General features: G+C 41.1%; 1 protein-coding gene across 3 annotated transcripts in view; it reads right to left on the bottom strand.

Annotated features, from left to right (window-relative positions):
* The window catches only part of CCDC9B (coiled-coil domain containing 9B), a 673,451-nt gene extending 655,822 nt beyond the window's left edge, over positions 1-17,629 (bottom strand). For all 3 annotated transcript variants that reach the window (XM_053697898.1, XM_053697899.1, XM_053697900.1), the window contains exon 1: positions 17,480-17,629. In XM_053697898.1, the coding sequence (XP_053553873.1) occupies positions 17,480-17,614 (135 nt within the window). In that variant the 5' untranslated portion in view covers positions 17,615-17,629. The remainder of the gene's footprint in view (positions 1-17,479) is intronic.
* Positions 17,630-27,264: the final 9,635 nt, after the last annotated feature.

The following is a 27,264-nucleotide window of genomic DNA, read 5'->3' as shown; positions in this document are numbered from 1 at the left end:
TACTCTCCTCACATCCCTCTGACATTCACTGCACGCTGAGAGGAAAACCGGGCTCCAACTTGCTGCGGAGCGCATATCAACGTAGAATCTAGCACAAACTTACTTCACCACCTCCCTTGGAGGCAAAGTTTGTAAAACTGATTTGTGGGTGTGGTGAGGGGTGTATTTATAGGCATTTTAAGGTTTGGGAAACTTTGCCCCTCCTGGTAGGAATGTATATCCCATACGTCACTAGCTCATGGACTCTTGTTAATTACATGAAAGAAAACTTTTGGCACCAAAGCTAACACAATGAAATGACACAACTCGCAGCAAAAAAATTTGCGTAAAAAATGACAGAATAAATTATGCGACTCGCGTCCCGACAGGCGCAACTTCACCCAAAAAATTTTTGCAACCAAACATAACGCAATAAAAAGTAGCATTTTGCGTCATCGCGAGCCTAGTTTGCCCACGAAAATTTAGAAAAACAGACTCCAAGTTACAACTAACTGGAACCCCAGGTAAGAAAAAAGTAATTAAATTCTTCTATAAACATAATCTCCATGTTTAAACCCAGACCCAGAACATTTTTTTACTTTTTGCGATTGGATTTTTTTCATTTTTTTCTCTTGAAAAAACATTTTTTTAATAATTAGATACACACACACATACCAATATAATGATGATTACTTTCACCAAAAGTATTTTAAAATATCTTAAAAATAAATTAGCACCAGACATATTGGAATGTGGCATTATGGGAATTATTATGTATTAGACTCAGAGTAAACCATAGTGTGTATGTGTGTATATATTGGGGCTGCAACTAACGATTATTTTCATCCGGCCGATTAATCGACTAATCGGATAAAAAAAATCAGTAATTGTTTCCTATATTTTAAATAGAATCCACATTGGATAACACATCCACATACTGAGTGTTACAAATATAAACTTCAGACTAAAATTTTACATTAACACAACTGTTTGTCCATTTTTTTTTTTAATTGAGGTTTCAAAAAGCAAATCACAAAATAAGAACAAAAAACAGAATGCACAATTAGTCGTTGCAAAGAGTGTCAAGTACATTACAATGCTGAGTGTGTACAAACAATCTAGAAAGGAGAATAAACATTAATGAACAACTCTAGTTTGCAGTTGTGATTTGCCAATTTGAATGTGAACATTCTAATGAACTCTAGAGACCTCTCTTGAACTTCAAACATAAGCAAAATAGAACAGCTAGCGAAGGTTAATATGGGATAAGAGAGACCACTTTTGGGCCTCAAAACAAACCTCTTTTTTATATCAGCTATAGGTAGAGTTGGATATATTATAGATAGTTGTTGCAGTAGAATATGTGAGTATGTTGCGTTTAGTAGGATATATTAATAGAGAGAGAGTGTAATGATAAACAGTAGGTTAGGGTTAAAGAGCTGCAACCTAATTTGTAGGTAGTATTAGAAATTATGGAAGTGCGGCATAGGATAAATAAGCCGCATAGTTAGTGCTCCTAAACTAGGAGGTACATTATAGGGGTGGGGGGGGGAGCTTATATGTAAATATGATAGGTAGCATATACAACAAAGGTGCAGGTACAGCCTACAGTAGACATATCTCAGACTTTGAGGTAAGGCTGTGCAAGCCAATGAAGCTGCGATCATAGCAACAAATTATAAGTTTTGCATACAACATCACGTGTAGGAAGTGAAGAGCTTAACAGGCAAATACTCTAGCCGCTTTGCCACCATATCTTAATATATCAGTTACATCACAGACATGTATGCCAAACTAGAGATAAACTTCCCATTTGCTGTTTTTTCTTTAAGTGTAGGAGCAGTAACTCATAATAGAAGGCGCAAGAGATTGCTCATTTTACATAAAATATTAACATTAAGCATTCAAGCATACAGTAATAGGCCGAGTAACCCAGATACAAAGAGTAGTAAAAAATGTTTAGCCTCTCAATAAAAATGGCTATGTTTAAAACTATAAATGGTAAATAACATAATTTATGCTTACCTGATAAATTTATTTCTCTTGTAGTTTATCCAGTCCACGGATCATCGATTACTTATGGGATATTCTCCTTCCCAACAGGAAGTTGCAAGAGGATCACCCACAGCAGAGCTGCTATATAGCTCCTCCCCTGTCATATCCAGTCATTCGACCGAAAACAAACAGAGAAAGGAGAAACCATAGGGTGCAGTGGTGACTGTAGTTTAATTAAAATTTAGACCTGCCTTAAAAGGACAGGGCGGGCCGTGGACTGGATACACTACAAGAGAAATAAATTTATCAGGTAAGCATAAATTATGTTTCCTCTTGTTAAGTGTATCCAGTCCACGGATCATCCATTACTTATGGGATACCAATACCAAAGCTAAAGTACACGGATGATGGGAGGGACAAGGCAGGATTAAGCGGAAGGAACCACTGCCTGAAGAACCTTTCTCCCAAAAACAGCCTCCGAAGAAGCAAAAGTATCAAATTTGTAAAATTTGGAAAAAGTGTGAAGCGAAGACCAAGTCGCGGCCTTGCAAATCTGTTCAACAGAGGCCTCATTTTTAAAGGCCCAGGAGGAAGCCACAGCTCTAGTGGAATGAGCTGTAATCCTTTCAGGGGGCTGCTGTCCAGCAGTCTCATAGGCTAGGCGTATTATGCTCCGAAGCCAAAAGGAAAGAGAGGTTGCCGAAGCTTTTTGACCTCTCCTCTGTCCAGAGTAAACGACAAACAGGGTAGATGTTTGATGAAAATCTTTAGTAGCTTGTAAGTAAAACTTCAAGGCACGGACTACGTCCAGATTATATAAAAGACGTTCCTTCTTTGAAGAAGGATTAGGACACAATGATGGAACAACAATCTCTTGATTGATATTCTTGTTAGAAACCACCTTAGGTAAAAACCCAGGTTTGGTACGCAGGACTACCTTATCTGCATGAAAAATCAGATAAGGGGAATCACATTGTAAGGCAGATAGCTCAGAGACTCTCCGAGCCGAGGAAATAGCCATCAAAAACAGAACTTTCCAAGATAAAAGTTTAATATCAATGGAATGAAGGGGTTCAAACGGAACTCCTTGAAGAACTTTAAGAACCAAGTTTAAGCTCCACGGGGGAGCAACAGGTTTAAACACAGGCTTAATTCTAACCAAAGCCTGGCAAAATGCCTGGACGTCTGGAACCTCTGCCAGACGCTTGTGCAAAAGAATAGACAGAGCAGAAATCTGTCCCTTTAAGGAACTAGCTGATAATCCTTTGTCCAAGCCCTCTTGGAGAAAAGACAATATTCTAGGAATCCTAACCTTACTCCATGAGTCATTCTTGGATTCACACCAATAAAGATATTTACTCCATATCTTGTGGTAGATTTTCCTGGTAACAGGCTTTCGTGCCTGTATTAAGGTATCAATGACTGACTCGGAGAAGCCACGCTTTGATAGAATCAAGCGTTCAATCTCCATGCAGTCAGTCTCAGAGAAATGAGATTTGGATGATTGAAAGGACCTTGTATCAGAAGGTCCTGTCTTAGAGGCAGAGTCCATGGTGGAAAGGATGACATGTCCACTAGGTCTGCATACCAAGTCCTGCGTGGCCACGCAGGTGCTATCAGAATCACTGATGCTCTCTCCTGTTTGATTTTGGCAATCAGTCGAGGGAGCAGAGGAAACTGTGGAAACACATAAGCCAGGGTGAAGAACCAAGGCGCTGCTAGAGCATCTATCAGCGTCGCTTCTGGGTCCCTGGACCTGGATCCGTAACAAGGAAGCTTGGCGTTCTGGCGAGACGCCATGAGATCCAACTCTGGTTTGCCCCAACGATGAATCAACTGAGCAAACACCTCCGGATGGAGTTCCCACTCCCCCGGATGGAAAGTCTGACGACTTAGAAAATCCGCCTCCCAGTTCTCCACGCCTGGGATATGGATTGCTGACAGGTGGCAAGAGTGGTACTCTGCCCAGCAAATTATTTTTGAGACTTCTAACATCGCTAGGGAACTCCTGGTTCCCCCTTGATGGTTGATGTAAGCCACAGTCGTGATGTTGTCCGACTGAAATCTGATGAACCTCAGTGTTGCTAACTGAGGCCAAGCCAGAAGAGCATTGAATATCGCTCTTAACTCCAGAATATTTATTGGAAGGAGTTTCTCCTCCTGAGTCCACGATCCCTGTGCCTTCAGGGAATTCCAGACTGCACCCCAACCTAGAAGGCTGGCATCTGTTGTTACAATTGTCCAATCTGGCCTGCGAAAGTTCATACCCTTGGACAGGTGTACCCAAGACAACCACCAGAGAAGAGAATCTCTGGTCTCTTGATCCAGATTTAGCAGAGGGGACAAATCTGTGTAATCCCCATTCCACTGACTCAACATGCATAATTGCAGCGGTCTGAGATGAAGGCGCGCAAATGGCACTATGTCCATTGCCGCTACCATTAAGCCGATTACCTCCATACACTGAGCTACCGAAGGGCGCAGAATGGAGTGAAGAACACGGCAAGCATTTAGAAGTTTTGATAACCTGGACTCCGTCAAATAAATTTTCATTTCTACAGAATCTATAAGAGTCCCTAAAAAGGAGACTCTTGTGAGTGGGGATAGAGAACTCTTTTCCTCGTTCACTTTCCACCCGTGCGACCTCAGAAATGCCAGAACTATCTCTGTATGAGACTTGGCAACTTGAAAGCTTGACGCCTGTATCAGGATGTCGTCTAGATACGGAGCCACCGCTATGCCTCGCGGTCTTAGAACCGCCAGAAGTGAGCCCAGAACCTTTGTAAAGATTCTCGGGGCTGTAGCCAACCCGAAAGGAAGAGCTACAAATTGGTAATGCCTGTCTAGAAAGGCAAACCTTAGAAACCGATGATGATCTTTGTGAATCGGTATGTGAAGGTAGGCATCCTTTAAGTCCACTGTGGTCATGTACTGACCTTCTTGGATCATGGGTAGGATGGTCCGAATAGTTTCCATTTTGAAAGATGGAACTCTGAGGAATTTGTTTAAGATCTTTAGATCCAAAATTGGTCTGAAGGTTCCCTCTTTTTTGGGAACCACAAACAGATTCGAATAAAAACCCTGTCCTTGTTCCGTCCGCGGAACTGGATGGATCACTCCCATAACTAGGAGGTCTTGCACACAGCGTAGGAATGCCTCTTTCTTTATCTGATTTGCAGATAGCCTTGAAAGATGAAATCTCCCTTGTGGAGGGGAAGCTTTGAAGTCTAGAAGATATCCCTGAGATATGATCTCCAACGCCCAGGGATCCTGAACATCTCTTGCCCACGCCTGGGCGAAGAGAGAAAGTCTGCCCCCTACTAGATCCGTTGCCGGATAGGGGGCCGTTCCTTCATGCTGTCTTAGAGGCAGCAGCAGGCTTTCTGGCCTGCTTGCCTTTGTTCCAGGACTGGTTAGGTTTCCAGGCCTGCTTAGATTTAGCAAAAGTTCCCTCTTGTTTTGAACCGGAGGAAGTTCATGCTGCACCTGCCTTGAAATTTCGAAAGGCACGAAAATTAGACTGTTTGGCCTTTGATTTGGCCCTGTCCTGAGGAAGGGTGTGACCCTTACCTCCAGTAATGTCAGCAATAATTTCCTTCAAACCAGGCCCGAATAAGGTCTGCCCCTTGAAAGGAATGTTAAGTAATTTAGACTTCGAAGTCACATCAGCTGACCAGGATTTAAGCCATAGCGCCCTACGCGCTTGGATGGCGAATCCGGAATTCTTAGCCGTTAGTTTAGTCAAATGAACAATGGCATCAGAAACAAATGAGTTAGCTAGCTTAAGTGTTCTAAGCTTGTCAATAATTTCAGTCAATGGAGCTGTATGGATGGCCTCTTCCAGGGCCTCAAACCAGAATGCCGCCGCGGCCGTGACAGGCGCAATGCATGCAAGGGGCTGTAAAATAAAACCTTGTTGAATAAACATTTTCTTAAGGTAACCCTCCAATTTTTTATCCATTGGATCTGAAAAAGCACAACTGTCCTCAACCGGGATAGTAGTACGCTTTGCTAAAGTAGAAACTGCTCCCTCCACCTTAGGGACCGTCTGCCATAAGTCCCGTGTAGTGGCGTCTATTGGAAACATTTTTCTAAATATAGGAGGTGGGGAAAAAGGCACAACCGGTCTATCTCACTCCTTGCTAATAATTTCTGTAAGCCTTTTAGGTATAGGAAAAACATCAGTACACACCGGTACCGCATAGTATTTATCCAGCCTACACAATTTCTCTGGTACTGCAACTGTGTTACAGTCATTCAGAGCAGCTAACACCTCCCCAAGCAACACACGGAGGTTCTCAAGCTTAAATTTAAAATTAGAAATCTCTGAATCAGGTTTCCCCGAATCAGAGATGTCACCCACAGACTGAAGCTCTCCGTCCTCATGATCTGCATATTGTGACGCAGTATCAGACATGACCCTTACAGCATCTGCGCGCTCTGTATTTCTCCTAACCCCAGAGCAATCGCGCTTGCCTCTTAATTCAGGCAACCTGGATAATACCTCTGACAGGGTATTATTCATGATTGCAGCCATGTCCTGCAAGGTAATCGCTATGGGCGTCCCTGATGTAATTGGCGCCATATTAGCGTGCATCCCCTGAGCGGGAGGCGAAGGGTCTGACACGTGGGGAGAGTTAGTCGGCATAACTTCCCCCTCGTCAGAATCTTCTGGTGATATTTATTTTATAGTTAAAGACTGATCTTTACTGTTTAAGGTGAAATCAATACATTTAGTACACATTCTCCTATGGGGCTCCACCATGGCTTTCAAACATAATGAACAAGTAGTTTCCTCTGTGTCAGACATGTTTAAACAGACTAGCAATGAGACTAGCAAGCTTGGAAAACACTTTAAACAAGTTTACAAGCAATATAAAAAACGTTACTGCACCTTTAGGAAACACAAATTTTGTCAAAATTTGAAATAACAGTGAAAAAAGGCAGTTACACTAACGAAATTTTTACAGTGTATGTAACAAGTTAGCAGAGCATTGCACCCACTTGCAAATGGATGATTAACCCCTTAATACCCAAAACAGAATAATAAAAGACAAAAACGTTTTTTTTTTTGTTTTTTTTGTTTGTTTGTTTTTTCCAAACAGTCACAACAACTGCCACAGCTCTACTGTGGCTTTTTACCTCCCTCAAAAACGACTTTGAAGCCTTTTGAGCCCTCCAGAGATGTCCTGGATCATGCAGGAAGAAGCTGGATGTCTGTGTCTGTAATTTTTGCTGTGCAAAAAAACGGCAAAATAGGCCCCTCCCACTCATATTACAACAGTGGAAAGCTTAAGGAAACTGTTTCTAGGCAAAATTCAAGCCAGCCATGTGGAAAAAAACAAGGCCCCAATAAGTTTTATCACCAAATACATATAAAAACGATTAAACATGCCAGCAAACGTTTTATATTACATCTTTATAAGAGTATGCATCTCTATTAATAAGCCTGATACCAGTAGCTATCACTGCATTTAAGGCTTTACTTACATTAGTTCGGTATCAGTAGCATTTTCTAGCAAATACCATCCCTAAAAAAATATTAACTGCACATACCTTATTGCAGGAAAACCTGCACGCCATTCCCTCTCTGAAGTTACCTCACTCCTCAGAATATGTGAGAACAGCCATGGATCTTAGTTACTTCTGCTAAGATCATAGAAAACGCAGGCAGATTCTTCTTCTAAATACTGCCTGAGATAAACAGTACACTCCGGCACCATTTAAAAATAACAAACTTTTGATTGAAGAATAAACTAAATATAAAACACCACACTCCTCTTACGACCTCCATCTTGGTTGAGGCTTGCAAGAGAATGACTGGATATGACAGTTAGGGGAGGAGCTATATAGCAGCTCTGCTGTGGGTGATCCTCTTGCAACTTCCTGTTGGGAAGGAGAATATCCCATAAGTAATGGATGATCCGTGGACTGGATACACTTAACAAGAGAAATTATGTTTACACATTGAGCCAAAAAATTACTAGAAAGTATGAACTGCCCAAACTTCCTATGTAAATATATTACTTTTAAGCTCTTAAGGAACTTGTTAGACTCTAGGAATGGGATAGATTACCTCTTGGGGTGAGTTGGGAGCTGCAAGCTTAATTGTAAAACCTTCCTCACTTAGAGATATAGTTATATATATATATATATATATATATATATATATATATATATGTCTACAGCAATTAAATCTTCAGCTATCAGGCTAAAATGCCTACCCAGTTAGAGAGAAATAGAAATAACTCCAAAATTTTAAGCATGGCAATTGATTAGGCATTATAATATAAATAGGGAATATGGTTTTTCCACATACCTGGAATTTAGAAACCCCGCTGTCTGGACATGGGCCCTATGCCCAAACAACAAGCAAAACAGTTACATTTATGAGTGTGTAATTCAAATAGTTGCTCACTTAACTTTCCCTAAGTTAGTTGAATAGCGTTTTTAATGCCTATTGTGTTAGAGAGAAGACCTGAGTTAAAATATTTACGTTAGATGACAATCCAAGAAGGCATACCAATGAGCTGTATATGTATAAACATCAATACATGTGAAGGATATAATAAGCATTAACAACAGGAAACAGGCTTAACATAATACCAATAAACAAATTTAAGATGAGAAAAACAAAAATTGGCAGTACTACTAATATTCAACAAGCGCATATCAGTCTAAACTTGTGCCCCAGTGTATAACAAGCTAGTTAAAGATCACTCATTATGAGCAGTTTAGCTAATACCTAACTTGTCTCTAGCTTGCCCTAGAATCAATATAAACCTATGGTGCTGGATACCGTTGGGGCAGTTATTCTGTGAAACAGAGCTAATTAAATGTCTCCTGCCATGAAGCTGGCTGCGGTCCATTAGTGTAGAGTGTCCGTTATCCCACATGATCTCTCCACATAATTTGCACATAGGCAGACAGGCCAGAAACAGTCTTTGCAGGTCTGATTCTCCATGCTTAGCACTGACCCGTCCACAAACATGTTGCTGCAAGAAGCTCCCAACCAGTGTACAGTCCGCTTCAACTGCGTGTTGCCCCAGAGGATTAAAAAACTCTTCCGGTCTAAGGCTCCTATCTATGTGATTAGCGGCAGCAGGCTCCAGATCATCCTCAACCTCACCCGGTAAAATGGTAGCTGCCAGGCAGTTGGACTCCATCAGGGAAGAGCTGGGAAAACTCTGAGACTGGAGGTCCGGTAAGAAAAAAGATGGCGGCCGCTGGGATCCTAAACCAACGCTTACTTGGGGCTCACCGATATCGCCGTTACTGGCAATCTTGGGAGGGAGGGTAGTGACGGGTGAACAGTCAGCTGTTGTGAACGATGATGTGAAGGCCTCTCAATATTGCTGTAGCAGGGAGCCTATCTCCCACAGCATTGCAGTAGGTTCCATAATGTACAATAATCCCCAGACCTAGATAGAAGTAGATCAGTATCTTAAGGATCCAGCAGCAGGGTCTCTCCTCAGTGTACTAGTCTTCCCAAGTGCAATATAGGAAACTAGTGTTCAGGTTCCATGAATCTCGGCAAAGGCTTTGCTGATATGAAGATTTATATGCTCAGTCACCTCGTGGTTACAGAGTCACAAAAGTAATGGCTGAAATCTGAATGAGAGCCTCAAAACTTGGCATAACATGTCATAGATCGGTGTCTTCTGTTATTTTAGGTGTAATCTTAGGATAATACACTTCTTTATATGAAAAAGCCTTAAAATCTATAAAGTTTAGCGGGAGCTCTTACTCCATGCTACCTATCCCTGCCACGGTTGGCTCCACCCCCTGTTTGTCTAATTTTTAAGCAGCAGATCACAGTTTTATAATAAAACAAAACCAAACCAAAAACTGTTTGAAAAGAGGTAGAACTAAAAAAAGAGGTAGAAATGCAAAAATTCTCAACATGTCCACATGCTTCTGGCTAAGGCTGGTTCTCTGTTAGCAGTTATATTTCCTGCAGCAGAGAAGAGGCACTCAGATGGTGTTGAGGTGCTTGAGATGTATAAGTACGGTTTTGCCAATTTCATCAAAGTGGAATATTTATCTTTGTTAGCTCTTCACCAATGCAAAGTGTTTTCCACCTTGGCAAGGGGCCTCTCAATAAAGCAACCCTTGACTTCATTCTAACATAAAAAATATCTTGAATATCTATATGCAATGGTAAATAACCAGCTATAAGGTTAGGGGAAAATATCTAGTCTTCTCTAAAAATAACACATATACATACTTAAAAAAGGTGGAATCTGGTACATATTATCACAATTTATTAAAAATATATAAAAAAAAAAAATCAAAAGTGCTAAGGACTTTATATCAATAACAGGACAAAGCCTTACACATTTATTTATACAGTACATATAATCAGCAATAGCAAGCAATACACTAATAATTGTGCAAACAGATAATAGCGCACATCAATTTAAATAACTACCATCAATCTAGAAGCTAGGTGTAAATAACAAGCTTGGTACTATATCATGAAAAGCATAGTTCCAAATCACCTGATTTAATATAAACAATAAAAACAGAATTTATGTTTACCTGATAAATTACTTTCTCCAACGGTGTGTCCGGTCCACGGCGTCATCCTTACTTGTGGGATATTCTCTTCCCCAACAGGAAATGGCAAAGAGCCCAGCAAAGCTGGTCACATGATCCCTCCTAGGCTCCGCCTACCCCAGTCATTCGACCGACGTACAGGAGGAAATATGCATAGGAGAAACCATATGATACCGTGGTGACTGTAGTTAGAAAAAATAATTCAACAGACCTGATTAAAAAAACCAGGGCGGGCCGTGGACCGGACACACCGTTGGAGAAAGTAATTTATCAGGTAAACATAAATTCTGTTTTCTGCAACATAGGTGTGTCCGGTCCACGGCGTCATCCTTACTTGTGGGAACCAATACCAAAGCTTTAGGACACGGATGAAGGGAGGGAGCAAATCAGGTCACCTAAATGGAAGGCACCACGGCTTGCAAAACCTTTCTCCCAAAAATAGCCTCCGAAGAAGCAAAAGTATCAAATTTGTAAAATTTGGCAAAAGTGTGCAGTGAAGCCCAAGTCGCTGCCTTACATATCTGATCAACAGAAGCCTCGTTCTTGAAGGCCCATGTGGAAGCCACAGCCCTAGTGGAATGAGCTGTGATTCTTTCAGGAGGCTGCCGTCCGGCAGTCTCATAAGCCAATCGGATAATGCTTTTAAGCCAAAAAGAAAGAGAGGTAGAAGTTGCTTTTTGACCTCTCCTTTTACCAGAATAAACAACAAACAAAGAAGATGTTTGTCTGAAATCTTTAGTGGCCTCTAAATAGAATTTTAGAGCACGGACTACGTCCAAATTGTGTAACAAACGTTCCTTCTTTGAAACTGGATTCGGACACAAAGAAGGTACAACTATCTCCTGGTTAATATTCTTGTTGGAAACAACTTTCGGAAGAAAACCAGGCTTAGTACGCAAAACCACCTTATCTGCATGGAACACCAGATAGGGCGGAGAACACTGCAGAGCAGATAACTCAGAAACTCTTCTAGCAGAAGAAATTGCAACCAAAAACAAAACTTTCCAAGATAATAACTTAATATCTACGGAATGTAAGGGTTCAAACGGAACCCCTTGAAGAACTGAAAGAACTAGATTAAGACTCCAGGGAGGAGTCAAAGGTCTGTAAACAGGCTTGATTCTAACCAGAGCCTGAACAAACGCTTGAACGTCTGGCACAGCTGCCAGCCTTTTGTGAAGTAAAACAGATAACGCAGAGATCTGTCCCTTCAGAGAACTTGCAGATAATCCTTTCTCCAAACCTTCTTGTAGAAAGGATAGAATCTTAGGAATTTTTATCTTGTTCCATGGGAATCCTTTAGATTCACACCAACAGATATATTTTTTCCATATCTTATGGTAAATTCTTCTAGTTACAGGCTTTCTAGCCTGAATCAGAGTATCTATTACAGAATCTGAAAACCCACGCTTTGATAAAATCAAGCGTTCAATCTCCAAGCAGTCAGTTGGAGGGAAACCAGATTCGGATGTTCGAATGGACCTTGAACAAGAAGGTCCTGTCTCAAAGGTAGCTTCCATGGTGGAGCCGATGACATATTCACCAGGTCTGCATACTGTGGCCACGCAGGAGCTATCAAGATTACCGAAGCCCTCTCCTGATTGATCCTGGCTACCAGCCTGGGAATGAGAGGAAACGGTGGGAATACATAAGCTAGGTTGAAGGTCCAAGGTGCTACTAGTGCATCTACTAGAGTCGCCTTGGGATCCCTGGATCTGGACCCGTAACAAGGAACCTTGAAGTTCTGACGAGAGGCCAGAACTGGAATGCCCCATAATCGAGTTATTTGGGCAAAGATTTCCGGATGGAGTTCCCACTCCCCCGGATGGAATGTCTGACGACTCAGAAAATCCGCTTCCCAATTTTCCACTCCTGGGATGTGGATTGCAGACAAGTGGCAGGAGTGATCCTCCGCCCATTGAATTATCTTGGTCACTTCCTCCATCGCCAGGGAACTCCTTGTTCCCCCCTGATGGTTGACATATGCAACTGTCGTCATGTTGTCTGATTGAAACCTTATGAATTTGGCCTTTGCTAGATGAGGCCAAGCTTTGAGAGCATTGAATATCGCTCTCAGTTCCAGAATGTTTATCGGGAGAAGAGATTCTTCCCGAGACCATAGACCCTGAGCTTTCAGGGGTTCCCAGACCGCGCCCCAGCCCACCAGACTGGCGTCGGTCGTGACAATGACCCACTCTGGTCTGCGGAAGCTCATTCCCTGTGACAGGTTGTCCAGGATCAGCCACCAACGGAGTGAATCTCTGGTCCTTTGATCTACTTGAATCGTCGGAGACAAGTCTGTATAATCCCCATTCCACTGTCTGAGCATGCACAGTTGTAATGGTCTTAGATGAATTCGTGCAAAAGGAACTATGTCCATTGCTGCAACCATCAATCCTATTACTTCCATGCACTGCGCTATGGAAGGACGAAGAACAGAATGAAGTACTTGACAAGAGCTTAGAAGTTTTGATTTTCTGACCTCTGTCAGAAAAATCCTCATTTCTAAGGAGTCTATTATTGTTCCCAAGAAGGGAACTCTTGTTGACGGGGAAAGAGAACTTTTTTCTATGTTCACTTTCCATCCGTGAGATCTGAGAAAGGCTAGGACGATGTCCGTATGAGCCTTTGCTTTTGACAGAGACGACGCTTGAATCAGGATGTCGTCCAAGTACGGTACTACTGCAATGCCCCTTGGTCTTAGAACCGCTAGAAGGGACCCTAGTACCTTTGTGAAAATTCTCTGAGCAGTGGCTAATCCGAATGGAAGTGCCACAAACTGGTAATGCTTGTCCAGAAAAGCGAACCTTAGGAACTGATGATGTTCCTTGTGGATAGGAATATGTAGGTACGCATCCTTTAAATCCACCGTGGTCATAAATTGACCTTCCTGGATGGTAGGAAGGATCGTTCGAATGGTTTCCATTTTGAACGATGGAACCCTGAGAAATTTGTTTAGGATCTTGAGATCTAAAATTGGTCTGAATGTTCCCTCTTTTTTGGGAACTATGAACAGGTTGGAGTAAAACCCCATCCCTTGTTCTCCTATTGGAACTGGATGAATTACTCCCATCTTTAACAGGTCTTCTACACAATGTAAGAATGCCTGTCTTTTTATTTGGTTTGAAGATAATTGAGACCTGTGGAACCTTCCCCTTGGGGGTAGTTCCTTGAATTCCAGGAGATAACCTTGAGAAACTATTTCTAGTGCCCAAGGATCCTGAACATCTCTTGCCCAGGCCTGAGCAAAGAGAGAAAGTCTGCCCCCCACCAGATCCGGTCCCGGATCGGGGGCCATCCCTTCATGCTGTTTTGGTAGCAGTGGCAGGCTTCTTGGCCTGCTTACCCTTGTTCCAGCCTTGCATCGGTCTCCAGGCTGGTTTGGGTTGAGAAGTATTACCCTCTTGCTTAGAGGATGTAGAAGTAGAGGCTGGTCCGTTTCTGCGAAAGGGACGAAAATTAGGCTTATTTTTAGCCTTAAAAGACCTATCCTGAGGAAGGGCGTGGCCCTTTCCCCCGGTGATGTCTGAAATAATCTCTTTCAAATCAGGACCAAACAGTGTTTTACCCTTGAAAGGGATGTTAAGCAATTTTGTCTTGGAAGACACATCCGCTGACCAAGACTTTAGCCAAAGCGCTCTGCGCGCCACGATAGCAAACCCTGAATTTTTCGCCGCTAATCTAGCTAATTGCAAAGCGGCATCTAGAATAAAAGAGTTAGCCAATTTAAGTGCTTGAACTCTGTCCATAACCTCCTCATACGAAGATTCTTTATTGAGCGACTTTTCTAGTTCTTCGAACCAGAAACACGCTGCCGTAGTGACAGGAACAATGCATGAAATTGGTTGTAGAAGGTAACCTTGCTGAACAAACATCTTTTTAAGCAAACCCTCTAATTTTTTATCCATAGGATCTTTGAAAGCACAACTATCTTCTATGGGAATAGTAGTGCGTTTGTTTAGAGTAGAGACCGCCCCCTCGACCTTAGGGACTGTCTGCCATAAGTCCTTTCTGGGGTCGACTATAGGAAATAATTTCTTAAATATAGGGGGAGGAACAAAAGGTATGCCGGGCCTTTCCCATTCCTTATTTACTATGTCCGCCACCCGCTTGGGTATAGGAAAAGCATCGGGGGGCACCGGAACCTCTAGGAACTTGTCCATCTTACATAATTTCTCTGGAATGACCAAATTGTCACAATCATCCAGAGTAGATAATACCTCCTTAAGCAGTGCGCGGAGATGTTCTAATTTAAATTTAAATGTTACAACATCAGGTTCAGCTTGTTGAGAAATTTTTCCTGAATCTGAAATTTCTCCCTCAGACAAAACCTCCCTCCTGGCCCCTTCAGATTGGTGTGAGGGTATGTCAGAAACGTTATCATCAGCGTCCTCTTGCTCTTCAGTGTTTAAAACAGAGCAATCGCGCTTTCTCTGATAAGTAGGCATTTTAGATAAAATATTTGCAATAGAATTATCCATAACAGCCGTTAATTGTTGCATGGTAATAAGTATTGGCGCACTAGATGTACTAGGGGCCTCTTGTGTGGGCAAAACTGGTGTAGACACAGAAGGGGATGATGCAGTACCATGCTTACTCCCCTCATTTGACGAATCATCTTGGGCAATATTATTATCTGTGGCATCATTGTCCCTACTTTGTTTGGACACTATGTCACAATTATCACATATATTTAAATGGGGAGACACATTGGCTTTCATACATATAGAACATCGCTTATCTGATGGTTCAGACATGTTAAACAGGCTTAAAACTTGTCAACAAAGCACAAAAAACGTTTTAAAATAAAACCGTTACTGTCACTTTAAATTTTAAACAGAACACACTTTATTACTGAATATGCGAAAAAGCATGAAGGAATTGTTCAAAATTCACCAAAATTTCATCACAGTGTCTTAAAGCCTTAAAAGTATTGCACACCAAATTTGAAAGCTTTAACCCTTAAAATAACGGAACCGGAGTCGTTTTTACATTTAACCCCTATACAGTCCCAGGTATCTGCTTTGCTGAGACCCAACCAAGCCCAGAGGGGAATACGATACCAAATGACGCCTTCTATAAGCTTTTTCAGTGGTTCTTAGCTCCTCACACATGCATCTGCATGCCTTGCTTTCCAAAAACAACTGCGCATTAGTGGCGCGAAAATGAGGCTCTGCCTATGACTAGAGAAGGCCCCCATCTGAAAAAGGTGTCCATACAGTGCCTGCCGTTTTTTAACAACAATCCCCAAGATTATAATAACTATAAAGAGTTATAATCTGCCAAATATGCTTAGCAAAGTAATCGTTTTAGCCCAGAAAAATGTCTACCAGTTTTTTAAGCCCTTATAAAGCCCTTTATTCTTTTACTTAATCTAAGAAAATGGCTTACCGGTCCCCATAGGGAAAATGACAGCCTTCCAGCATTACAAAGTCTTGTTAGAAATGTGGCCAGTCATACCTCAGGCAGAAAAGTCTGCCAACTGCTTCCCCCAACTGAAGTTACTTCATCTCAACAGTCCTGTGTGGAAACAGCAATCGATTTTAGTAACGTTTGCTAAAATCATCTTCCTCTTACAAACAGAAATCTTCTTCTCTTTTCTGTTTCAGAGTAAATAGTACATACCAGCACTATTTTAAAATAAACACTTGATTGAAGAATAAAAACTACATTTAAACACCAAAAAACTCTTAACCATCTCCGTGGAGATGTTGCCGGTGCAACGGCAAAGAGAATGACTGGGGTAGGCGGAGGCTAGGAGGGATCATGTGACCAGCTTTGCTGGGCTCTTTGCCATTTCCTGTTGGGGAAGAGAATATCCCACAAGTAAGGATGACGCCGTGGACCGGACACACCTATGTTGGAGAAATGATGACTATTATATCTGGGTTGCACATAAGCCAGGGGTAGTTGTAAACTTATACTGTCCTGAAAAAGTGAAAAGTAAACGTCCTTTAGGCTAAGGACATAACCATAAAACACAATACCATGTGCAGGAGTTCATTGGAGTGAAGCAGCTGGTGTTGTGCACAGGCCAACTAATTGCAAACCAACTAATCGATTATGAGATTCGTTGACAACTATTTTCATAATCTATTATTATCGATTATGACGATTAGTTGTTGCAGCTCTAATATATATATATATATATATATATATATATATATATATATATAAATAAATAAATCAGACATTAGGTTTGTTTTATTAAAAAAACACACAAAAACAAGCAAACATTTACACTGACTCCATTATCAACTTGACTATGCCCGTTTTAAAATTACCATCAGAGCACCTACATTTGTAAACACGGTGTCCATGGACTCAAAGCATCAGCAATGGGGTTGTAAGGTTCCATCTGGACACCATGAAGGAAGTAAGGGAAGCGGCTTCAAAGATGTTCTTGGTCTGTTACCGGGACGCTGCAGAATGCCTACACTATGATGTCACAGAAGCGGGGCTCCTGGTATAAAAAAAAAAGTTAAAGCGCAGGATCATAATTATTTATGGACACCTGCAGCTTGGAGTTTCGCCGGCAATATCCTCCAACAAGTGTAAGGCCACGGCAGCTCTTTACATGCTCTTATTTATTAAAGGATTTAATTTTAAACACTACACCTTCACAAAGAGTCAACATTGGCTATTATAACAAATTGAGTCTTCATAAACACAATACACACCCCACCAGCTCTCTGAGCTTGAATACTGGTGCACAAGCCCTCACAGCATAAGTGCGTATGCCACTGAAAAGAGTAATAACTTTTACTAGAAATATTTTTGCTAATGGGAAAATATTGCAGAAATGCTTCTACTAAAACCTGAAATGCACCTATGTACATTTTAGTTTTGACCGTTCTATCCATTTAAGACTATCAACCCTGCACTACTTTATACACAATGACAATTTGCGCACATTCCAAACAATTATACATTAGCAATTGTTTACTTGGTATCTTCGGATAAGTGCTTCATTCTTTTTCCTGAGAGCCTGAATCTTTTTGTCAAGTTCAGCATCTTTTTGTTCTTTTTGTCGTATTTCTCCATCCGATAAGGTGACCTGGTTTAAAAAAAAAAAAATCATGAAAAACGAATTGGCGAAAAAAAGCAGAGCTAATAAAAGATAATGACATTTGTTTTGAAGTACCATGTAATGAATAATCTAAGTTTATTTCTACCTGATAAATTAATTTCCTTCATCATGGTGAGAATACACAAGATCGTCACGTCTGCTATTCACTACCTGGTCACCAGGAGGAGGCAACCCCATCTCCCTTCTGCCCCTTCTCATATCACACATGGCAAAGAATTGCAAACAAAGCCAGCTTTACTAAAGCAAAGAGTAGGACTTTTGGACTCTCACCATCCTGAAGCATACATTTTGTTTTCCTTCAAAGAATGGTGAGTACACAGGATCTACCACATGTGGGCTCCTATACCCAAGCAGCGAAGTCCACAAGACCACCAAAAAACATAATGTATGTAAGAACTTAGCTGATAAATTAATTTCTTTCATAATGGCAAGAGTCTATGAGCTAGTGACGTATGGGATATACATTCCTACCAGGAGGGGGCAAAGTTTCCCAAACCTCAAAATACCTATAAATATACCTCCCACCACACACATACTTCAGTTTTAACGTATAGCCAAGTAGTGAGGTGTAAAAAAGCATACAAAAAAAGAGAAACTGGAAAATATTGTGCTTTTATACAAAAACATATAACCACCAAAAACAGGGTGGGCCTCATGGACTCTTGCCATTATGAAAGACATTAATCAGGTAAGTTCTTAGATAAATTATGTTTTCTTTCATGTAAATGGCAAGAGCCCATGAGCTAGTGACGTATGGGATAAAATACCCAAGATGTGGAAGTCCACAGAAGAGTCACTAGAGAGGGAGGGATAAAATAAAAACAGCTATTTCCTCTGAGAAATTAAATACAAACAAAAAATATTTTTTTCTCATAAATTACAAGAAAAAAACTTAAAATATAAACAGAAGAATCAAACTGAGACAGCTGCCTGAAGAACCTTTCTACCAAAGACTGCTTCTGAAGAAGCAAATACATTGAAATGGTAAAATTTAGTAAATGTATGCAAAGAAGACCAAGTTGCTGCTTTGCAAATCTGATCAACTGAAGCTTCATTCTTAAAAGTCCAAGAAGTGGAAACTGATCTAGTAGAATGAGCCGTAATTCTCTGAGGTGGAGACTGCCTCGCCACCAAGTAAGCCTTGTGAATCAAAAGCTTTAACCAAGATGCCAAAGAAATGGCAGAGGCTTTCTGACCTTTCCTAGAACCAGAAAATACAACAAAAAGACTAGAAGTCTTTCTGAAATCCTTAGTAGCCTCAACATAGTATTTCAAAGCTCTTACCACATCCAAAGAGTGTAACGACTTCTCAAGAGAATTCTTAGGATTAGGACACAAGGAAGGAACAACAATTTCCCTACTAATGTTGTTAGAATTCATAACCTTAGGAAGAAATTTAAACGAAGTCCGCAAAACAGATTTATCCTGATGGAACATCAGAAAAGGAGACTCACAAGAGAGCAGATAAATCAAAAACTCTTCTAACAGAAGAGATAGCCAAAAGGAACAATACTTTCCAAGAAACAAAATTTATGCTTACCTGATAAATTTATTTATTTCTTGACACGGTGAGTCCACCGAATCATCCATTACTGTTGGGAATATCAGGAGTCTATGAATATCAGGAGTCTATGATTATGGCAAATCTATGCTAAAACGCGTAAGACTGATCTTATTTACTGCTTTTGTAAATTTTTTGATGCTGCTCTACTTGTTTTTATATCGTTGTACTATGTGTACTTAAAAAATGGACAGTTGGATTTTTATAAATTGAGGGTCGTTGCCTTCTTGGAAACCTGTTTTTTCTGTTGGGAATATCACTCCTGGCCAGCAGGAGGAGGCAAAGAGCACCACAGCAAAGCTGATAAGTATCACCTTCCTACCCACAATCCCCCAGTCATTCGGCCAAAGAAAAGAAGAGAAAGAAAATAACACAAGGTGCAGAGGTGTCTGAGGTTAATATAACAAAAACTGTCTGAATAAAACAGGGAGGGCCATGGACTCACAGTGTCAAGAAATAAATAAATTAATCAGGTAAGCATAAATTTTGTTTTCTTTCTAATGACACAGTGAATCCACAGAATCATCAATTACTGTTGGGAATCAATACCCAAGCTAGAGGACACAGATGATAAGGGCACCACTGCTTGAAGAGCCTTTCTCCCAAAAGAAACCTCAGGCGAGGAATCTTCTTTAGACTTACACCAATAAAGATATAACGCCATATCTTATGGTAAATCTTTCTCGTAACAGGCTTACAAGTCCGAAACATTGTCTCAATGACTGACACAGAAGACCCACGCTAGACAGAACTAAGCATACAATCTCCAAGCAGACAGCTTCAGATAATGCAAACCAGGTCCTGCAAGGCCACGCAGGAGCTATTAGAAACACCAACGCTCTCTCCCGCTTGATACGAACAATACTCATGGAAAGAGAGCCATCGGAAGAAAGGTATACCAACCTGAATTCCACAGAAACCGCCAGATGATCCCTTCATTTTGAATCTTACCTTTGCAGCTTGGCATGTTGTTGAGACGCCAACAGAACCAGCACCGGCACCCCCCATTTGAGGGCTAAGTTAGAGAACACTTCCGAATGGAGTTCCCATTCCTTGGAAAGAAAAATCTATCCGCTACCCAGTGTTTCCTGGAAAATGGATGGCAGACGGACAACAATTGTGAGCTCCCACACACTGAAACAATCCAAGTCACCTCCTACATGGCTAAGGAACTCCTGAGTTCCTCCCTAGTGGTTGATATACACCATTGCGGTGATATAGCCCGATTAGAACCAGGTTAAGGATGACTGAGGCCAGGCCATCAGAACATTGATAATCACTCTCAACTATCAGATGTTTTAAGAGTAGAATAGACACTTCCGAGTCCCAAATTCTTGCGTCTTAAACAATACCTAGACTGCTTCCCAGCCCAGCAAGTAGGCGTCCTAGGTCACAACATCCAGGAAAGTCTCTAGAAGCACACGTTCCGAGACAGATACTCCTGAAAAACTATAAGAGTACAGTATAGGGAAGGATGTCCATGGTTCCCTCCCAAGGACTGCAGAGAAGCAAAAGAAATAAATCCTTGATCATCTTACCTCTGTTAACAATCTTCTAGAGAATCTATTAGGGTCTCCAATAAGCGACCTTGCTTCTCCGGAAAATTTCCCATCTATGGGCAAGAAGATCAAACAAAAACTCTTGAAGAGAGTTTGCTTGAGCAAGGGTGACACTTGAACCATATATTGTCCAGAAACACCCTTGAAATAATCCAAGACCTAAAGTCTGTCTAGGGTGCCGAAAACTCAGAAACTTGAGTACATCCCATATCAAGGGAAAAATAACACCTGCAGGGCTATGTCCATTTTGAACAGACCCCCTGAAACAAAGGAGAAAAGATACTACTTTGAAGGTTAGAATCTGAGTTACTTGAGGTAAGTACCAAAATCCCTTTCCCAAAACTGGGACTGGAACTATCACTCCCAGAGAGGAAGATCCTGAATCCCGTTCAAGGAAAGTCATCATACCTGATTTGCAGATACTCTAGAAAAAGAAATCTGCCCCTGGAAGGAAAACTGAGGTTGAACTCCAAAGTCATGACTGACCCTGAACAAAGAAGGAAAGGAACTTCCTTTTAGTCTTACTCTCTTGACGTGAGGTAGGAAAACCCTTTTTTGTACTTTAAGTCAGATGATAATTTTGTTAGACCCAGTCCAAACAAGATCTCATTCTCAAAAGGAGACGCCCAGAATGTGTATTTGGAGAAACCATAAGTATTGAACCTGTAACTGCCGAATTAAACAGCATAGGCTATATTACAAAATCACAGAGAGGCTTCACAGCTGAACGAGGATTCGGCCACAATGCCCGGTGGAAAGTACAGCAAGTCTAAAAAGACAGACATAGCTCTAAATGAGCAATCAAACCTCCAGCTACATATCCATGGATCCGGAAAGGATCAGCTACCCTGCATAGGGAACCAAAAACCCTAAGCCATAGTAAAAAAGTTGACTTTACTTAGGGCATTTTAATGGGGACAACAGGAAAAATCTTTAAAAGACGGAAGCCAGGGGAAAAAAGGTATTCCTAGCTGCTACACCTGCGAAAATGTACTCTAAAAAAATTCTTAAAGGAAGTAACATTATAAAATGATCAGCTTTACAAAACTTCCAAGAGTTGACGACAGGGGTATCGATGTCGTCCAAAGAGCAAAAACCTCTTTTAACAGTACAGGTGGTGTGCAAGCATACATCTGAAGGCAATGACTTTGGCATCAGATGAAGGCTTTATACTGACCAGTGAACGTCAGTTGCCTGTGTTGTCCAAGGGCTAAAACCACCCTTAACAGTACCCGAGGTGTGTGAGAATAAATCTGAAGGAAATCTCTTCAGCATCAGATGAAGGAATTATACTGTCCAGATCTGAAAATTTCACCCTGAAAAACTACCGGCGAATCCTCCTCACCAGACTCAGGAGAAGACCTACCTGAGTAGCAGAATATGAAGCAGAAACCATTCTATCTGAAAATGTAAATGTCCTCTTGCATTTTCCCTGTAGATAAGGAAAACAGACAAAGCCGCAGATACCGCTGAGTGTACCTAAGCCGCAATTCTGTAGGCAAATATACTCCTCCAGGAGATTGAGAGGAATTGCAGAGCAATGCATGTGACGTCATAGAGGCTTGGGACATGAAAGGAGAAAACTGTGGCATTGCCTGAACAGTAACATCCTGGGAGACATAAGGCTCTTAAGGCAATATCGATCTGTTGCTACACATACACCACAGAAAAGTTTCATTTTGTAAAAACGAAATTCAGTTTCCCTGTGCCAAGTCAGTGTTAATAAAAACCTTGCTAGAGACCGTATTTTTTTAAAGGTTGTGAATGTTTAAACACATCTTGTCTTTTCAGCCGCTTTGCATCGCCGGCATGCAAAAATTCAGTTTTAAACTTTTCCCTCCGTCTAGAGGCGATTCTACAGACATCACACCCTGGAATTGAAATTCATTACAAAGCAGCCTAATAACGCTGCTCCGCTCTCAGGATTAATATCTACTGCCGGAGAGCGAGGCAGAATAAAACTCTTAACAACATACCCCAAAAATGGCGCTGCACCGCTTCACCAAGAAGGAGGCGGAGCCACAGCCCATGGGGGTAGATGGCGCGCATTGAATCGCACCCCCTCACGTATATGTTTCCCAACAAAATAAGCATACCGGTCATTGAGCTGACACCGCTCCGCTTACACTTATACAGCAGGAGAAACAGACATATTAGTTCCGTAAACTCATCAGAGAGACTAAAGGAATATGTTGCAATAAAATACCTAGAGTGTCTTAGCCCCATAGGAATAAAACACACTTTAATCTTAAAAACAATAATGAGCCCTCAATAGAGGGTTAACTCCTTCCTGCCTTGAAGGAGATTAACCCATAGTCTCCATAACATGTCAGACAGTGCCTGCTCTCTGCCGTAAAAAACCCTTACCCCTGAAGGATTTTGTGTCCCAAATGAATAGCAGGGAGCCTTAACCCCTTCAGTGCCGGCCTACTAGCCCCAGAAGACCAGAAAGGCACTTACCTGCAGTCTGGCTGTCCGGCCGTCAGACGACTCTCAAAGTATGAGAGGATGCAACTCCTCACAGAGACCTGTGTAAAAAGAAAGACAGAGTAAACTTACTCAGGCTTTCTATACCAGGGCAGCAACATGTTAAGAAAATGCAGAAAAGCACACTTTACAAATTCCTAACTGTTTTAATGCCACCACAGCCCTACTGAAGAGACTAACGTAGAGGAGTACAGCTAGACCCAAATTGTGATGGAAGGCCAGAGCCATCTTGCCCAGACTTCAAAATAAAAAAAAATCTTGAAAGAAGAATTAAAATCAGGACACCATATTTCTTCACCTCCTCCTTGAACTAGAGGCAAAGAAAATGACTGGGGGATTGTGGGTAGGAAGGGGATACTTTGCCTCCTCCTGCTGGCCAGGAGTGATATTCCCAACAGTAATTGATAATTCCGTGGACTCGCCGTATCATTAGAAAGAAAAGTAGTTTAATATCAAAAGAATGCATAGGCTCAAAAGGAGAAGCCTGCAAAACCTTCAAAACCAAATTAAGACTCCAAGGAGGAGAAATAGATTTAATAACAGGCTTTATACGGATCAAAGCCTGAACAAAACGTTTAAAAAGTTTAGCAATCTTTCTATGAAATAAAATAGAAAGAGCAGAGATTTGTCCCTTCAAAATACTTGCAGACAAACCTTTATCCAAACCGTCCTGAAGAAACTGTAAAATTCTAGGTATTCTAAAAGAATGCCAAGAGAATTTATGAGAAAAACACCATGAAATATAGGTTTTCCAAACCTGATAATAAATCTTCCTTGAAACAGACTTACGAGCCTGCAACATAGTATTAATCACTGAGTCAGAGAAACCTCTATGACTAAGCACTAAGCGTTCAATTTCCATACCTTCAAATATAACGATTTGAGATCCTGATGGAAAAACGGCCCTTGAGACAGAAGGTCTGGCCTTAAAGGAAGTGGTCAAGGTTGACAACTGGACATCCGGACAAGATCCGCATACCAAAACCTGTGAGGCCATGCTGGTGCTATCAGAAACACATGCAATTGTTCCATTATGATCTTGGAGATCACCCTTGGAAGAAGAACTAGATGCGGAAAAAATATAAGCAAGTTGGGAAGACCAAGGAACTGCTAACGCATCCACCATCTCCGCCTGATGATCCCTGGACCTGGAAAGGTATCTGGGAAGTTTCTTGTTTAGATGGGAGGCCATCAGATCTATTTCTGGAAGACCCCACATCTGTACAATCTGAAAAAAACAACTGGATGGAGAGACCACTCCCCCGGATATAAAGTCTGACAGCTGAGATAATCCACTTCCCAATTGTCTACACCTGGGATATGAATCGCAGAAATTAGACAAGAGTTGGATTCCGCCCAAGAAAGTATCTGTGATACTTCTTCAATTGCTAAATGCCTGTGAGTCCCTCCCTGGTGATTGACATATGCCACAGTTGTGATATTGTCTGTCTGAAAGCGAATGAAAAGTTCTCTCTTTTATAGAGGCCAAGCCCAAAGAGCCCTGAAAATAGCACAGAGTTCTAAGATATTGATTGGTAACCTCGCCTCTTGAGGATTCCAAACCCCTTGTGCTGTCAAAGACCCCCAGACAGCTCCCCAATCTGAAAGACTTGCATCTGTTGAGTCTACAGTCCAGGAAGGATGAACAAAAGAGGCCCCTTGAATAAAACGATGATGGTCTAACCACCAAGTCAGAGAGAGTAGAATGATGGGATTTAAGAATATCAATTGTGATATCAGAGTATAATCCCTGCACCATTGATTCAGCATGCAAAGCTGCAGAGGTCTCATATGAAAACAAGCAAAGGGGATCGCATCCAATGCTGCAGTCATGAGACCTAAAACTTCCATGCACATAGCCACTGAAGGGAATGATTGAGACTGAAGGTTTCGACAGGCTGAAACCAAATTCATTCGTCTCTTGTCTGTTAAAGACAGAGTCATGGACACTGAATCTATCTGGAAACCTAATAAGGTGACCCTTGTCTGAGGAATCAAGAAACTCTTTTGTAAATTGATCCTCCAACCATGTCTTTGAAGAAAAAACACTAGTTGATTTGTGTGAGATTCTGCTAAATGAAAAGATTGAGCCAGTTCCAATATATCGTCCAAATAAAGAAACTCTGCAATACCCTGCTTTCTGATTACAGATAGAAGGGCACCGAGACTCTTCGAAAAGATTCTTGGAGCTGTCGCTAGGCCAAATGTAAGAGCGACAAATTGGTAATGCTTGTCTAGTAATCTCAGAAACCGATAGTGGTCTGGATTAATCGGAATGTGAAGATAAGTGTCCTGTAAGTCTATTGTGGACATGTAATGACCTTTCTGAACAAAAGTCACCATCTTGAAAGTTGGGACCCTTACAAAACGATTCAAAAACTTCAGATCCAGAATTGGTCTGAATGAATTTTCTTTCTTTGGGACAATGAATAGATATGAATAAAAACCCAGACCCTGTTCCTGAAGCGAAACTGGTATAATCACCCCTGAAAGATCCAGATCTGAAACACACTTCAGAAAAGCCTGAGCTTTCACAGGATTTGTTGGAACATGAGAGTGAAAGACTCTTTTCACAGGTCTTATTCTGAAACCTATTCAATACCATTGAGAGACAATGCTCTGAATTCACTGATTCTGAATAGAATCTGCCAAAATGTTTTGTAATAATTTCAATCTGCCCCCCACCAGTTGAACTGGACTGAGGGCCGCATATTCATGCAGTCTTGGGGGCTGGCTTTGGCTTCTTATAAGGCTTGGATTTATTCCAATTTGAAGATGGCTTCCAATTGGAACCAGAGTCCTTAGGGGAAGGAGTGGTTTTCTGTTCTCTATTCTGACGAAAGGAACTAAACCGACTAGCAGCTTTAGATTTACCCTTAGACTTTTTATCTTGGGGCAAAAAAACTCCCTGGAAAGATAGAGATAGTAATCTTGATTTAGATACCATGTCAGCATTTCATGATTTAAGCCATAAAGCTCTTCTAGCTAAAATAGCTTAAGACATATTTAACATCAATCTTGATATCAAAAATAGCATCACAAAAAAAAATGATTAGCATGTTAAAGCAAATGAACAATGCTAGACAAATCAGGATCTGTTTCCTGATGTGCTAAGCTATCCAACCAAAATGTTGGTGCAGCCGCAACATCAGCCATAGAAATGGCAGGCCCAAGAATATAGCCAGAATGTAAATATTGTTTCCTTAGATAAGATACAATCTTCCTTTCTAAAGAATCCTTAAAAGAAGTACTATCTTCCATAGGAATAGTAGCACATTTGGCAAGAGTAAAAATAGCCCCATCAACCATAGGGACTTTTTCCCAAAACTCCAAATTAGCCACTGATAAAGGATATAACTTCTTAAATCTAGAAGGAGGAGCACTAGGTTTAGACCATTCCTTAGCAATCACATCAGAAACCACATCTGGGACAGGAAAAACCTCAGGAGTAATCACAGGAGGTATAAAAACAGAATTTAAACGTTTACTGGTTTTGTTATCAAGAGGATCAGGCTCCTCAATACCCAAAGTAACCAATACTTCTTTCAACAAAGACTGAATATATTCAATCTTAAAAAGATAAGAAGATTGATCAATTTCAATGTCTGAAGTAGGATCTTCTGAACCAGAGAGATCCTCTTCAGAGGAGGATATTTCAGTATGTTGTCCGTCATTACAAATTTCATCAGTTTTATAAGACCTTTTACGTTTATTAGAAGGTGGAATAGCAGACATAGCCTTCTGTATTGCATCAGCAATATAATTTTTCATATCAACAGGGATATCATGTACATTAGATGTTGAGGGAACAACAGATGCTGTACTAGTACTAATAGAAACATTATCGGCATGCAAAAGCTTATCATGACAACTGTTACATAATACAGCTGAAGATATAATCTCAGCTTGCTTACAACAGATACACTTAGCTTTGGTAGAACTGTGTTCAGGCAGCATGGTTCCTACAGTAGCTTCTGAGACAGGATCAGACTGAGACATCTTGCAAAATGTAAAAGTAAAAATATTTAAACAAA

This window comes from Bombina bombina, chromosome 1 (assembly GCF_027579735.1).
Source record: "Bombina bombina isolate aBomBom1 chromosome 1, aBomBom1.pri, whole genome shotgun sequence".
NCBI classification, from domain to species: Eukaryota; Metazoa; Chordata; class Amphibia; order Anura; family Bombinatoridae; genus Bombina; species Bombina bombina.
The sequence above is the reverse complement of the archived record's forward strand: the minus strand, read 5'-3'. Positions and strand labels throughout refer to the sequence as shown.